Consider the following 16,486-nt stretch of genomic DNA (forward strand, 5'->3'; position numbering starts at 1 on the left):
AATCTGCATTTATTCAGCAACGTGATGATCTCCGTAAGGACGCAAAACAGCAAATCTCTAAAGTGCAAGACGAAAATCGCCGTACTTATAATTTGCGACAAAAACAGGCACAAAAATTTCAACTTCATGACCTTGTGGCTATCAAACGAACTCAGTATGGCCCTGGTCTAAAACTCAAATAGAAATTTCTCGGACCTTATAAAGTCATCAGGCTCAAACAAAATGACACATATGATGTGGAAAAGTGTGCATTTTTCAACGGACCATCCAAAACATCTACTTGTGCTGAATACATGAAACCCTGGTCCAACAATATTGAACGTATCACTTTATTTTTATACAACTGTCAGCATTATAGGTCCTCCTGTGTTTGGACAGATGACACCTGAGAACTTTCTAATAATTTTTTTCCTCATATCAACTTTTTAATTCATTTTGTCATACTAATGTTCTTTTTATTTTTAGTTAACTGCTGTGGTGTGTTTAAACTATTTTTTTGCTCCATTTGTGTAAGTATCCTCAGCTTTGTATCTACAGATTATTTTTTCCATACCTATGTTACTATATTATAATATTTTTTTTTTAATTTGATGATATACTATGTTGCTTCAGGCGAGGTCGCCTGTCCGGTCATGATGGCCGAATGTGGGAAACGTTATGTCATGATATTCCCTAATCCCCTACTGTATGACATATGCATTGCGTCAGCATGTGTTTCCCGCCTTCGGAAGAAGACGAGGATTAGCTGGCGAGCGGAGCAGACGTCGCTCGATCGCTCGTATACCATTTTCATTAATTGTAATCCTAATGTAATCTATATTTGTAAATAGTAATAAATGTGTGTTATCAACTATGGTCGTTGCCTTTCCCCACATAATTGCTACATCACTTTAAAGATTGAAGAATGCTTTATTTTTCAACATAATCGCCATTTCGGTCGATGCATTTTTGTAGACGCTGTGACAGTTTTACAATGCCCATGTCATACCAGCTTGCCGTCATGCCCTTCAGGAAGCGTTGAACCTCATCTTTCACCTCATCATCGGAGCAGAACCACTGTCCAGACAAATGTTCCTTCATTCGCGGGAAAAATCAACCCGTTGCCGTTTGTGACCTTCTGTCAGCATGTGCGGCACCCATCTTGCACACACCTTCCGATATTGCAACTTTTCCATTAAAATCCTGTGGATGGTGCTTCTGGAAACCGCAGAAACCAAAATGTAGAGAGCATCCAGAGCGATCGTCCAATCTTTATGCATGAGTTCCTCAACTTTCGCGATTGTCTCGTTGGCAATTGATGGCCTCCCGCTCCTTTCTTCGTCATGAATTTCAGTATGACCGGCTGTAAACTCTCTACACCACTTGCAAACGTTTTGACATCCATGCACGACTGTTCATATACTTCTGTCAATAGGCAGTGAATTTCAACCGGTTTAACGCCTTTTGCGTTCAAAAATCGAATAACTGCGTGCACTTCGCACTTGGTGGTAACGTTTACCGGGAGCTCCATTTTGAATAGCTGCCAAGCCAAGACTGAGCATCCGAGCGAAGTGGCTGTATGCTTATGTGGTTGCGGAGAAGGCACCACTCACAACAGTGTTGCCAACAACCGTATTAAAACTTTCTCTATGTCCCCAAAAAATAGGAGACCTTTTTTTTGGGATTGCCATCGTAGTATGGAAGGCAGGAAAAATTAATATAATTTAAAAATAAAATCACTATAGAAGATAACTGAGTGAAAAAGAGGAATAACTAAACAGACTTAATATTTCATTAATTTAGTTTTCTTTTAATTGAAATCAATCATCATTGACATTAAAATCAATTGACATTAAAAAGTTTGCACATTTCTGGATTGCAGACATGAAATTAAACACACATTGAGTTCCTACTATTTTGTGGATGCTATCAGAAACCCTGAAATTCAGCAGAGATCAAACAGCAGACAAAAAAGATCTGGAAAGCTCTCTTGCCTATGCCAAAGTGGCCCAGAAGGCCAGTAGAAGAAATATTTGTCCTGTAAAGGGTGTTCAAAGCACATAAGACACAATGTTGAACAAAATTGACAAAAAGAGTGGAAGCAATGGTTTACTGGTTTATTTTATTATGGCAAAGAACAGTAGGGTTACCTGCTAAGGGGAGCAAGGCCTTCAGGGAGGACTTTCTAAGGGAAACTGGTTCATATACATGTTACTCACGGGGAAACCCATGAGAATACCCATGCAGCCAGTCTGTTTGCCTGGATTTGAACAAAGTTTGGAACTACCAGTGTTCAGCAATTTAACCGCTCGGTCGCTGATGGGCCTTGAATGGAGTCCATGGAAGGATATGAGATGAAATCGAGTAACGATAAAAGTAAGATAAAATACTGGAACTATAATAGAGAAGGACATCTATGAAAACAGTGTCATGTGCTTCAAGTTCAAAAGACAAAAAATATGTCGGAAGAAAAGCTGGGGAACTACGTTCTTCAAATATCTTCAGTTCAGAGCGGAGAACAAGGACTGTGCAGAGTGCTCACTGCTGTGATCTTCGCATTGCTCTCTGCTGTCATGTATATATATATATATATATATATATATATATATACATACAACTTGATAATGTTTATATACAATATAATTTATCACATATAAAAAAGAACAGCTGTTTTAGCCATATTAATTCCATATTAACAAAACAGAGAAATAACTTAGATATAAAATCAAATAGGTATTTACACAGTCAGTCATTGCTACTAACTTAATAAGTCTTACTTTAATTCCTCTCATTACAATTATAAATATATTAGATTTTACATGTAATCTAAAAACTTATAAACAATGTAAAATACACAATCTAAAAATTACGTTAGTACTTTTTTATCCCATCATATCTATGTAAAGGAAGTGTAAAAATGTGAAAAGAAAGTGAAATGAGGAATTCTTAAAAAGGTTGACAGTAAGAAAAGTGTGAGGACTACTGATTTATTTAAATAGACACAGTATAAAGTCTTTAATCCAGACATCAATAATCCGGACCTCAAAGCCACAAACTTTCTGCACATGCGTAAACGCATACTCATGCACATAATATAATACCTTTATGCATGCGCATATGAGTTTACACATGCGCATTTAATGTATAACGGACAGTATAAGCTAGGCTAAAATTATCTAACTATCTATTTCAGTTAATGTTGCAGATTGCGTTGTTCCTTAATCTTCTAATTGGATCCGGCTTATTATTTTTTGCAGACTGTTTGAGCAATTTTATAAAAAGTAAGCTTGAACTTTCAATTATACCAAAAAGAGTTTCTGATTCTGGAGCTGCCAAAAGATCTACAAAGCGAAAGCATGTTTCGATGTCCATCAAACAAAAAGTGGAATTGCTGCAAGAAATGGACAAAGGCATATCCTTTGTTTCTCTAACCATTCCGAAATCTGTTTATCAATTTCACGCTGCTCTTAGGGGGGAAGACGTCATGGCGCACAATTAACTGGAAGTTGATCTCTCAGCAATATCCTCATCTTCAGAGCAGATGTTTTTATTTTATTTGGCTTATAATTTTTTACTAAATGTAGTATTTTATCTCGATGTACTCCATTTTTGATATGATTTTAATTAGATTCCTCGTCATTATAAATATCATGAATACACATCAACTAGTTTTCCGCTTACAATTTCCTAATTTCGACTATGCATAATGTGTGCTTTATGCATGCGCAGGTTGAAAGAAATGTTTGATAAAGTAAACAGATAAATATTATGCTTTTTTTTGTAAATTTTGATACCCTATAGATCATAATTGTTCTTTATTTCATAAATTATGGTTTCATATTTTTAATTTTATAATTTCTGCATGCCATCTTGCCACATTTAAATTGATGATCTATAATCCGGAAAAACCCCTAATCCAGAATCGCCGAAGTCCTGACGAGTCCGGATTAGACTTTGCACTTTACTTATTTTTTTAATAATGTCCCTATTTATGAATAGTAGGATGCAAATTGTTACACGAAAAAATTTAGTTTAATTTTAATGTACTTATATTAATTTCTTAGCTTTAAAGCAAATTCCGATACAATTCCTTAAATGACTAACCAATATCCCATTTTTTTCATAAAACTAAAAAAGTCTTACAGTCACACAGAAAGAGGGACTTAAGTTTATCATGAAGTAAATTTTCAATATAAATAAGACTTATAGAGTTCCCACAGCTTTATTGTTAACACTAGAAGAAACTAGCAATTATGACAAAGAAGAAGAAAGAAAAAAAGAAAGAGAAAAATTAAATAAACTTTTCCTTGATTTGAGTATATTCCTATGCAAAGAATACAATCTATGACTTTGAAGGTCTGGAATGCTTTCAATATGTTTCCATTAGCATGTAAGGGATTGAGGTCTCTAAACACAATCATTCAGAAGCACACATTCTTAATTTAATTTGATGTTGTGAGAGAAGATACAAATGAGAAAATTTTTCATATAATAATATCAAGTCTCACCTCTTATGGTCATTTGCATCTTCAAGAATGACAGAAAGTTTTTGTCTAGTGGCTGCATCAGTTGGTAAAGTTTTGTTTAATTTCTTTAACTCTGAGTTTAAATAGTACCACATTTCAAAAACACCATTTTCCAGTCTTCTTCTTGTTTCTTCAAATTCTTTGCTGGGTTCTCTAAATTCTGCATATGAAGTAAAATATATTGATAGTATAATTAAACAAAAATATCTTAACTATGAAATTTATTAACAGAAACTTTACTTATTTTTTATTCACAATATTATTAAGTATTGTATCATCACTGCACTAATGGAAGGTTTTACTCTCCAGTTTTCTCAAATATCAGCATTTTTCAGAATCATAGAATATTCCTGAGAATTACAGAATGTTTCAATTCTCACAGAAATTAAGTTCTCACTGAAACATAGTGTGCATGTATAACACTGGAAACACCAGATGGTGAAAACTATATGATAGATAAAATAAAATAGAATAGAAAAATTGTTTCAAGAAGTGCATAAATGTAGTAAGAATATGAGAAGAAAATCTATTCGAAAGAAATCTGATTACATTTACAGCAGCTATATGACTTATTTACCATGTAAGGTATTTCTCCCGCCTTCCTAGCATAGCATGCCTTCGTGGTGTAGTGGTCAGCCTGCTCAGCCAGTATTTCAGAGGTCCGTGGTTTGATTCCCAGTGAAGGCAATTGCTAATTTTTCATCTTGCCTGCTTCCAAAAATCCTAATGTCTCTACAGTGGCGCCTGAACTAAAAGGGTGCTAGATGATAATTCTCCTCACCCAGGATTTGGCAATTGGGTCCCCTTAAAACCCCAGTTGCCCTTTAAAAGGAGGAGTATGTAAGGTATTTCTCCCGGCTTCGTGGTGTAGTGGTCAGTACACTGAGCCGGTATTTCAGAGGTCTGTGGTTCTATTCCCGGCGAAGACGATTGCTAATTTTTCATCTTGCCTGCTTCCAAAAATCCTTATATCTCTACAACCATATGACTGTTACTACAAGGATTTAATATTATTCAAATTTTACCTAGAAGGACAAGATGCTTCCCTGTTAGTTTTTTGCCAACCTATTGCCAAAATGACCAGTACTCCTAACCAAGATCACTTATGAGAAGGGTTGCTGCTTTTGCAGATTCCATTAATAACAAAGCTCGTGACACCATTTAAATAATAAGGGCCATTAAAAAAAGATGTGCTAATTACTGTATATAGGATATAAAATTCCAAAGAATGGAGCAATTATCTCCACAAAACTTTTTTAATCATCAAGAAATTCAGAAAATGTGCAGAAAGATGATTAGAATGTAAGTAGGTAATTTACTTAAAAGAATCCCAATCAAATTTACAGCAGCCATATGATTTATTTACAATTGCTACAGGAGTTAACATCAGTCAAATTTTAACTAGAATTACATATATTGGATAAAATGTCACAGAATGGAAAAATTATCATAAAAAATTGCATTATTGAAAGAAAGGGAAAATAAAAATTCCTGGCTCCCAAGTTGTCAATAAAAGATTTTGATATCAACATCAAAGTTACTTTAAGCCCAATAAGCTCCCAGCAGTAGACAACTCACTAATACCTTTAAAAATATTCTTCCCAATGCACATTTATTTCAAACATCACATACTCATATAAAATTTTACTTAGAAAAAAATTAATAAGTTAGTGTAAGTTTTGAAATTTTATAAAAAAAGGCCTAATAGAAAATTTTCCTTACCCTGGTTTGCTTCCAATTCTCCTTTAATTTTCTCTACTTTTATTTCTTGATCCTTCGCGGGAATAGATATTAATTTTTCTTTTTTTCCAGAGGATGGTGATAACCTTCAATAAAAATTAACAAAAATATATTTTAACAACAGCCTGCTTTCTTTTTATAATTAAAAAAAAAAAACTTCAAAGGGGGAAAAAACTTAAAATTCATGAAATGCAATTAATAACAATAATAAATAATATAAAATACAAAGCAATATAATAATAAATTACTAAGCAAAATTTTTTTAACTGTATTTGAAATTTAATTTATACTACACATACAGGGTGCATCAATGGGCCTTGTTAAACTGTTATTTAAATAACTCTTTAAATGATTGAGCTAGTACTGGCAAATTTTGAATGCTTGCACAGGGGTCCAAAGGAAATTTATTTATGAGGCCTGATTATTATTATTTTTCGCCTGACTAAAATAGACCAGTACTCAACTTTTTATCTTTAGATATGATAAAATACCCAGAAAGAATCTAGTACCTTTAAAAATAGGCCAATTTATCAAGCACTTTATTTGCATTATTACAGGCTTGAACAAACAGGTTCAGAGCAAGATAAACAAAGATAGCATGCAGACCAAACAAAAGACAGCAAAGATAATCAAAATTATCATATTTGCCAAAACAATAATGGAGAATGCCAACTCAACATCTGGCTCAGTAACTTTGCATCAGTCCATCCACAGCATGGAAAATAATCATCAACAGCCTAAGATCTTAACATTTTCCATTAAAAAATCCAGCTAGAACAACATTTTGGGCCAGATGTAGTTGCAAAAAGATTGGTTTTTGCTAATATCATATGCTAAATGATCAATGCTGGTTTCAATCCTGGTAATACCACTTTTTCCAATGAGACACATTTCTGGTAAATGGCTCTGTCAATTATGAAAATTATCAGACTTAGGGCAGCAAGAAACCTGGGTGTTGTCAAGCATCTTCATTGTCCTTGAAATATTTGTCAAGCCTCTTTAGCCACAAAAAAATCACCATATGGTATGATTTGTAAGCTAACAAGATCTTTTGTTTATATGTTTTTGACCGGGAAGTAAATTCAAAATGCTACATCCAGTTCTTGAGAATGAGGTTATTGATTTTACTATAGACATTAGATCTAAGATGCATGTTTTCAACAGGATGGAGCTCATCCACATTTAGCAGTTGACATCCTAGACTTGCTTTGAAAAATGTGTTTGGTCCCACTACAGTCGTAACTTACTGTCACTTAATGTCTTCTTATTGGGTTAGGTTAAAGTTTAGAAATATTGACCAAAAACCGTAGAAGAGCTGAAAACAATGATATTTAGTGTCATACAGTTGGTTTCAATAGACCAAACTCAAGCAGGTTATCAAGAACTTTGGAGCTAAGACTTCGTTCTGCAGTCTTCTTAAATGGCAAACATATTGAGACACTTTTCTTTTAACTTCTATATTCTCATGTGTAAATTCTGAAAATAAAAAAATAAAATAAATAAAAAAAAAAAAATCTTTTTCTGTTTAATAATTGCTCAGTTTTTCATTATGAAACTCAATATAAGTAACCAGCATTATTAACAATACCACAGGTGATAGGTTTGATCCACCACAAATAAGAAACAAGTCAACTAGACCACAACCACAGACAGCACCAGAACAATGAAAACGATCAGTACTCAGATCACATCAAAGTTGCTTTGGTTTCTAGCATTATTTCAGATTATAGATAAATTAGTCTATGAGGAAAAACATATCTGATCTAGGCCAACATAAGTTTTCTAAAATAACTGGTTTAAGTATTTAATGATACTCATATAAAGAAAATTTACAATAAAAGCGAGATTTGAAAAAGTTGGCTATGCTAATATACAGTTTTAGTTTTATTCATTGTAAACTTTCTCTAACAAGAAACTGATCTAAAACAATAACAAATTAATGAAAAATATTCAAACACAAATAGTGCATACACACTTTGGTAAGAAATTTATCACTGATAATTGTTGCATGTATACATCTGTTTCTGTAAGAATGAGTCAATATTCATTAATTGTTATTTGACAGATAACAATGCATGAAACTCTTTTAATATAATCTCTTTTGGAACATTCTCATCCTCATCACACTCTTTCACTTAGCATGAATATGTTATTTATAATATCCATAGCATCATGTTATTCAAACCACACAGTTTATTTATTTATTTATCTATCTATCTTTTGCACAGTAACATCACTCTTAATCCTAGTTGTGATGACAAAAGGTAAATATTCAAAGTAATCAAGAAAATATCAGTATTACTAGTAGCAAAAATAATGCATTTATTTAATAACAAATTCAAATGGGCTAATTCCTTATCACTTAATTGAAAGAAAAAAAAAAAGCAAATTTTGATAAGTACAGAGTGATTCAAAGGTCTGTAGTGATTTCAACTGACTTTCTTTCCCCAATTTACAACCAAGTAATACATGAAATAAAAGAAAATTGTCCAAGTTTTACTGGAGACATTTTGTATGACTTCTTTTAATCATACCAATCATACAAAGACATTCTTTACACACTTATTATAATGTATTTTTTTCTGCTGTCCCCTCTCCAGCAAGGATTGTTGTAGGAGTTGTTGTCCACAGTGGGAGGAGATCTGAGGTCATATAGCTTTGTCAATATTTTGGCAACTAAGTTTGCACAGCATCTTAAATCCAAAGGAACAAAACACATGATTCAGATTAGCTGGTAAAATCAAGTTATTAGGTTTACTGCAATTGAATGACCAACATATTGATGATATTCTCAAACTCTGATTTTAACTTTCCATTTGAAGTATATTAAATTAATACATGGCTACTAGATATGGAATTATGGTTATTTGAAATCAAATAAATCATTCTGAACCCCTCTATATAATTTTAAAAAAAGTGTCTGTGATTAATTTAACAGCATTACTAATCAAAGGTACATTTCCACTATATATGTGTCACAAATAAATATATACGATTTTTTATGACAATATTAATAAGTTTTATAATGTAATAATTGTCACATAAACTCTAATAAGTATAACTTCAGACAGTCACATGAGGTGCCCCACTATCATTTATTATGCATTTTGCACTGCCTTACATTCTTTCAACTGTTTTTGTATGACATCCAATGCTGGGTCTACAAAACTGTATCTGTGGGTGAACTGTAAGATGATCATATACTGCTTCTGTCAAAACTTATGTTTTATACCCTTTCCAGCAATCAGAAAAAATTTTACTACCATGTGTGACATTTTTTTCAGTCACAACAAGTAAAATTTTAGCTGTGCAATTCAGAACAGCTGCAAGAAAACCTTATTTTGTTTCTCTACAAAGGCTTCTAAAAATCCACCATTGAAGAAGAACACATCCAACATAACTCTTTCTTTTCAAATACAGACCTTTGTCATAATTTCTACTATTCTATCATTTCAACCCAGTTTTAACTTCAAGTCTACATAACAAGGCATGGCCCCAAACCTCCCTTATACAACTGTTCCAGATGATGACAGTATTGCAGCTTATTTTCATTGCATATTACAAAACTCAAATGATGTCAATTCATGGCACCAAGAATACAAAAATTTTACAGCTGTAAGGAAATTTAGGCATGATCCTTCAAACCAAGTGTGAGATATGGCACCTGCTTTTTCTTGGCAAGATCTAAGGTTGCAATACCATTTTGACATATCATAATTGGTAAAACACAACATCATTTCACTATTAATTTTACAAAACTTTCGTCTGTGAAGAATTCCTGTAGAAGCTTCAATGCTTCCTGCTCCTCTTTAGGTAACCACAGATTGTGAAATATACTTTCTTTTTTCTTTGTTTTTTATTAAAAAAGTGCTTTTAGTCAAATAATAGATATGAAGAAAGTCATCTCTCATATCATGTTTCATGCAGTTTTAAAAAAGGTTGCAACCCATAACACTTGAATATTTGGCTCAATTTCATTCATAAAACCCAGATCACTTAGTTGATGCTACCTTTGGCATGTTATCACACATTTAAGCAATATTTTTTCATGAACCTCATATAAGAGAAACATACCGATTAAAATAATCCTGATCATGCACTAATTGCATATGATATGCTTTTATTTTTATTTAATTTTTAAAAGGCAATGACACAACTTATAAAAATTGGATTAACATTTTCAAATTTATTTACGTATCATGTTTTGCAAAAATTAGTTTAACTGTGTTAATCAAAGTAATGCAAAACATGCACAATTACATAAAATATGCTTTTATTTTTGTTCAGTTTAAAAACTTAATGATACAACTTAAAATATTACAAACATTCTTATAGTTATTTAGCTATTAGGATTCGCAAAAATTACTATCATGCAATTTAATTACGATTCGATTTCAAAAAATCAATTTACAATCTATTTAGTATCACTATAGGCTAGTCTATGACACTATTTTTTTTTAAAGCAAAGTAAAATCTTCATATTTTTGTGACTAAAATTTTAGTCATGGCAAAAATTTCATATATTTATTATTTAAATTTTATTCAAAATAAAATCTTCATACATCCATTCTTCTCCCACCCATCTCCTATTTTTTTGGAATTTGTTATTTTGATTTTGATTTTACTTTTGCCTAATTAACCTAATTAATATTATAAGCACAAATTAAACACATATAAATATTAAAAAATGGTTTAAAACCTTAATGCCTTAGTATTAAGTCTTTGTACTAAAGACTAACTAAATAGACTTCAACCAAGTCTTTACAGTAAAGTTTTATAATTTCGCTTACGTTTTCAATTCTTAGGATTATGTGCTCTTTGTTTAAAGGTAAAATTTTGATTTGAACACACATACACATTTAAATGTTGAATTTTTTAAGGTTTAAACTATTAATTATGCAATATAACTTAAGTTGTTCTTTTTCTTTTATCTAAATTTCTGGCCTGTAATATAAATCTTAATATGTGTGGCATTTTCTTTTATTCTGTTAAAACACAATGTATTAACATTTAGATAACACATTAAATTTCTAAATTTCCGGCCTGTAATATAAATCTTAATATGTGTGGCATTTTCTTTTATTCTGTTAAAACACAATGTATTAACATTTAGATAACACATTAAAATACAAATAGAGAGTCACTATACAAAAACAAGAAAAGATGTAAACAAATTACATCAAACATGTAGCTTTGATTTCAAAAGTTATTAACCAGTTATAAATGCAGCATTTGGTGAAACACCACTTAACTGAAAAATAAATAAATAAATAAAAAATAACACCAAATAAGTGCAAAAACTTAAATAATAACTCACAAGAAGAAGTAATCAAAAGTCTTTGCAGTAAAGTATTTTAACTAAGTCTTTATACTAAAGACTAACTTAATAGACTTCAACAGTTCTTTACAGTAAAGTTTTATAATTTCACTTACATTTTCAATTCTTAGGATTATGTGCTCTTTGTTTAAAGGTAAAATTTGGATTTGAATTTTTCACTAAAGTTTTATTATTTCACTTTCATTTTTAATTCTTTGAATAGATTTTTTATTTAAGGTACACAATTTTATTTAGAATTTACTTTGTTTTTTCCCTTGCTTTGGAGAGGCGCCAGAATTTTCAGGTTAAGTATTATAATTAAAATACTTTGAAATGGTCCATTGGCTTTCTCTGGATACAGAAAAGCAATGACTTTTGTGGAAGAGAGATTTATATTAATTTCAATGCTCCTCCTCCTGACGAAGTAGCACTGAAGTTGATTGAATTCTCCTTCTATTATGTTCTTTTTTCTTTTAATTTCATAGACTTTTTAAATGGGGTACTGCTTGTTTGAAGAGTTTAGGTTTTAACATTTATTAAATTCTTTTTTGCATTTATAAGATTATTTTACATTTGTTACTTATGAATTTCAATTTTTGGTCTTTGTGAAAAACTGGTTCTAAATTTCTTACTTTATGTCTTTACTGATAATTTTTCAGAAGTTTAATATGTGAAAATACTAAACATGATTATATTTTGTTTTCAAACAATTAAAACATAAATTTTTTAATGAAACATTATTATATATTATCGTTTTTCCCTTTAAATTTGAGTTTGAAAATGAGAGTGTTGGGGATACATCTTCTAAAGTAAGCAGTCTTAATGAACAACTTAAATTTAAATGATTATTCACTAATTTTGTTTTTGAAAATTCTTTTGACTTAATGGACTAATGTATTATTTGAGTACTATTCATGATCTATTATTTGGCACTTGCAGAAATATAATTTGATGCTTACTTGGAAGAAAGCCAAAACACTCTCACTTAATTTAGTTGTTAATTGATGGTAAATTGGTTTATTCCTTGTCAATTAAGTCAATTAATCTGCGATCAATAGCAATGGCTACATTTTGAATACTTAAAATTTTACTTTTGATTTTGGTATTCTTGCATTTAAGAAATTTTCTTTAAAAATTTTTATTTTTTAAAGAAATAAGGTCTAGTTAATACTAATTTAAATTATTATTAAAATACTAAATAAAAAATTTAATAATTCATGGTTTCAATTGAATTTCTGATCCCGGGAGATGGTATATAAAAAGTTTTCTAATTATGTATACGTAAGAAAAATAAAGAATATATAAAAGATTAAATTAGCAAGGTAAATTTCCCGTCTCTATTCTAAAAAGAGTAACTCCTCTCTGCACTGCATCATTTCGAGCCTATTCTATGTCACATGATTCTTACGTAATTATGATGATATAAATGGAACTAAAACTCAAGCAGCCAATAATAATTCTACAGCATTATTAACTATCCAATCAAAATGCTTTGAGAGGCAAAACTAACTCAGTTTGACTTAAGATTTCATCCTGAACATTACACACTTGCTTTCTACACTTTTTCTACGCTACACTGCTGCTGCTTTCTTGCTACAAAGTTATCAAAAATGTAAGCATTTTGGAACAGGCCCATTTAATGTGTCGACTTGTGTGTAGCCGCAACATGTTGTTGAAAATAAAACTGAAGATTTAATCTGCCTTCGCCTCCAATTTCCTTGTTGTTATGGATCAACACGTCTACGGCATCAAAATTCCTGCTCCTGAATATATTAAAATGAGTCAATAGGATACATGTCCTGTGCATTGGAATTCCAGAGGAAATGTCATGTGTCTGCAATAACCAACCATCTCTTCAAACTTCCTTGTGTAACGGAAATTCTTAATTGATATCGAGTACCTGCAAGTCCAAAAGTGCTAATGCCAGTGAAAACAAAGTGTACAGCAATCTCTTAAATGTTTAGATGAAAAAAAGTGTTTTAAATCACCAAAGTGTGTCTGTTCTTCACAGAAGTGTTATCATCCAAATTGTGGCTATGACTGTGAAAGAGAATTAGTTAATTATGGCTCCGTCAATTTATGTGCGCAACCTGGAATCAGCAAGTCGTGTTAAAAGTTTTAAGTCAAAATTCATTCTTTGAAATTTAATCTAGCATATACGGTTTTTTCATAAGTGCAGCGTTGTAATTCCACAGCAATATAAAAATGTGAAAAAAAAAAATCGAATAACAGATTTTCTGCGAGTGCTTAAAAATGAAATCTAGTGCCAGCTTTTCAAAATTAATTCAGCGTTTGTCTATAGTAAAATGACGAATGTTCTCCGAGTGCTGATGTTTCAAATCATTCCAGTGCTTTCAAGGTCATCAAACTGCATATCTTGATCTGGCTCTCATGCGAATAAATTAGGATATTTTGCAGTTATAGGATTAAATATACACTTAAAGTAGGTGGCAGAAAATTATTTTCACTTCTGCTTTTGCGTAATTGAATTTACATTGGGAACTGATATTTTTTCTTAATAAATTGGACATTAAAAATGTAACACTATGATATAAAAAATGTAATTTAATGATATTAGAAATTTGAATTCTAATAATTTAGTAAAGTACATAAAAAATTCTCAGATTTTTAATTATTTTTAGGGAAGGCTATTAAGATAAGTTTTTATATTTTTGAAATTTTGTTCAAAAGTTTGAATACAAATTTTATAATTATTCTAAAAGTGAAGTAGATATAAAAAGTAAGTGAAATTAGTACAAATAAGTAATATGAAATTATGGTAAATGCATGCTAAAATTTATGGGTGATTGTATGTTGTAGAGTATGCTGAAGGAGTACTGGGTTACTAAACAGAGGCCTGTAATTACCTCTGTACAGTTGTTCCTTTTACCCTCTTCATGTAAGATAATGTTAGAGGCTCTCATTTTATGAGTGTATGTAATTTTTTAAAAATTTTATTATACCTTTTTTTAATTATGGAATGTATTACTAGTGCAGTTCTCAAAGGCCAGTTACGCAAGGAACGGAGGCCTTTTCAAGTAACTGCCTAGGCACCCTGGACTACCAGTTCAGAGAACACACTGGTTATGGATATGTTTGTTCAGAAGTATTGTTAGGCCTTTCAGTTTGGTAAAATCAGGAATTATTAATGAAAGATGATAATGGTGAAACCATAATTTCTGAAAATCTTACTCCTATTATTTGTGGTGATAAATTATATCAATATGGAAATTAGTATCATCAAAATTTATGTTTGTTACATTTAATTATAAGTAATGAATATGCAAAAGTTTATTTTGTGATATCTAGGATAACAAGAACCTTCCCTGAAGAATTATGATTTATGTGAACTCTCAAACAAAAAGACTTTTGGACTGAAATGCTGAAAAATTCAACAGGACTCTAAAAATTAAAATTTATTTCAGAAAATTGATATATTTAAATTGTACTTTTACAGGATTAAAGTTTTATGATTTATGTTTCTTTTTTTTTCATTTGTTAGAGCTTCAACACTTTCTCTTTAAAAAGGCTTCTCTGTCATTAAGCCTTTTTCTTCTTGAAGGGGGGATATGTAAGAAAAATAAAGAATATATAAAAGATTAAATTAGCAACGTAAATTTCCCATCTCTATTCTAAAAAGAGTAATCCCTCTCTGCACTGCGTCATTTCGAGACTACTCTATGTCACATGATTTTTATGCAATTATGATGATGTAAATAGAACTAAAGCAGCCAATAATAATTTTACAGCAATATTAACTATCCAATCAAAATGCTTTGAGAACCAAAACTAACTTAGTTTGACTTAAGATTTCATCCTGAACATTACCCACATTTCTTTCCACGCTTTGGCCTACCTACACTGCTGCTGCTTTCTTGCTAGAAAGTTATCAAAAATTTATACAAAAAACACGTCTACTACATCAAAATTCCTGCTCCCAAATCTAATAAAGAAATTTAGAACTAATTTTTCACAATGACCATAAATTGAAATTCATAATTCACCTAAGTTCATTATTTTACTAATATTTAAAATTCTTTGGATTATATGCTATATGTTTAAAGGTAAAAATTTTGATTTAAATTTTTCACTGGAGTATTTTATTATTTCACTTATGTTTTCAATTCTTTAAATAAAATAGAATTCTATTTACTTAAAGTACACGATTCTAATTAGAATTTACTTTGTTTTTTTCTTGCTTAGGGAAAAGGCCCGAATTTTTGGGTGAACTATTATAATTAAAATACATTGAAATGGTTCATTAGCTAATTCTGGATACAGAAAAGCAAGGATTTTCGCAGAAGAGAGATTTCAATGGATTTCAATTTTTCTTTCCCCCCCCCGATGAAGTGGCATTAAAGTTGATTGAATTCCTCTTCTGTTATGTTCATTTTTCTTTAAATTTCATTAACTTTTTGGATTGGGGTATTGCTTGTTTGGAAAGCAATATCCCAATTAAAAAATATTCAAAAATACCCCAATTCAAACCCAATCTGGTTCTACATTTTTGAAATTTTTTGTTGCATTTATAGGATTATTTGAAAACTATTAATTATTAATTATGAAGTTCAATTTTTGGTCTTTATGAAAAATTGGTTCTAAATTTCTTACTTTATGTCTTTACTGATAATTTTTCAGCAGCTTAATGTGCAAAAATACTAGGCATGTTTATATTTTGTTTTAAAAAAAATGTTTCAGAATCATATATATATATATATATATAAATTGTAGTAAGCTCGCCTAAAAGTTACCAAGAGCTGCTGCTCCAAAAGGTTCAACATGTTTTAAAAAAATTAATACATATGAAAATCAAACCATTAGACATGTAAAACATTAAAAAAACAGAAACAGATAAAAAGTAAGCGGAAAATGGTAAATTAGCCCAATTCGACTTCCAAACTGGCTTTTCAAGGAAAATTTCATT

General features: G+C 30.8%; 1 protein-coding gene across 1 annotated transcript in view; it reads right to left on the bottom strand.

Moving 5' to 3' along the window:
* FucT6 (alpha-(1,6)-fucosyltransferase 8) overlaps window positions 1–16,486 on the bottom strand; it is a 75,346-nt gene that overhangs the window by 47,241 nt on the left and 11,619 nt on the right. Inside the window, exons 3-4 of the mRNA XM_035371504.2 lie at window positions 6,228–6,331; window positions 4,488–4,665 (exon numbers count right to left, since the gene is read on the bottom strand). Coding sequence (XP_035227395.1) covers window positions 4,488–4,665; window positions 6,228–6,331 — 282 coding nt within the window. The remainder of the gene's footprint in view (window positions 1–4,487; window positions 4,666–6,227; window positions 6,332–16,486) is intronic.

This window comes from Stegodyphus dumicola, chromosome 2 (assembly GCF_044657685.1).
Source record: "Stegodyphus dumicola isolate Sdum_Otavi_A_Nest chromosome 2, ASM4465768v1".
NCBI lineage: Eukaryota > Metazoa > Arthropoda > Arachnida > Araneae > Eresidae > Stegodyphus > Stegodyphus dumicola.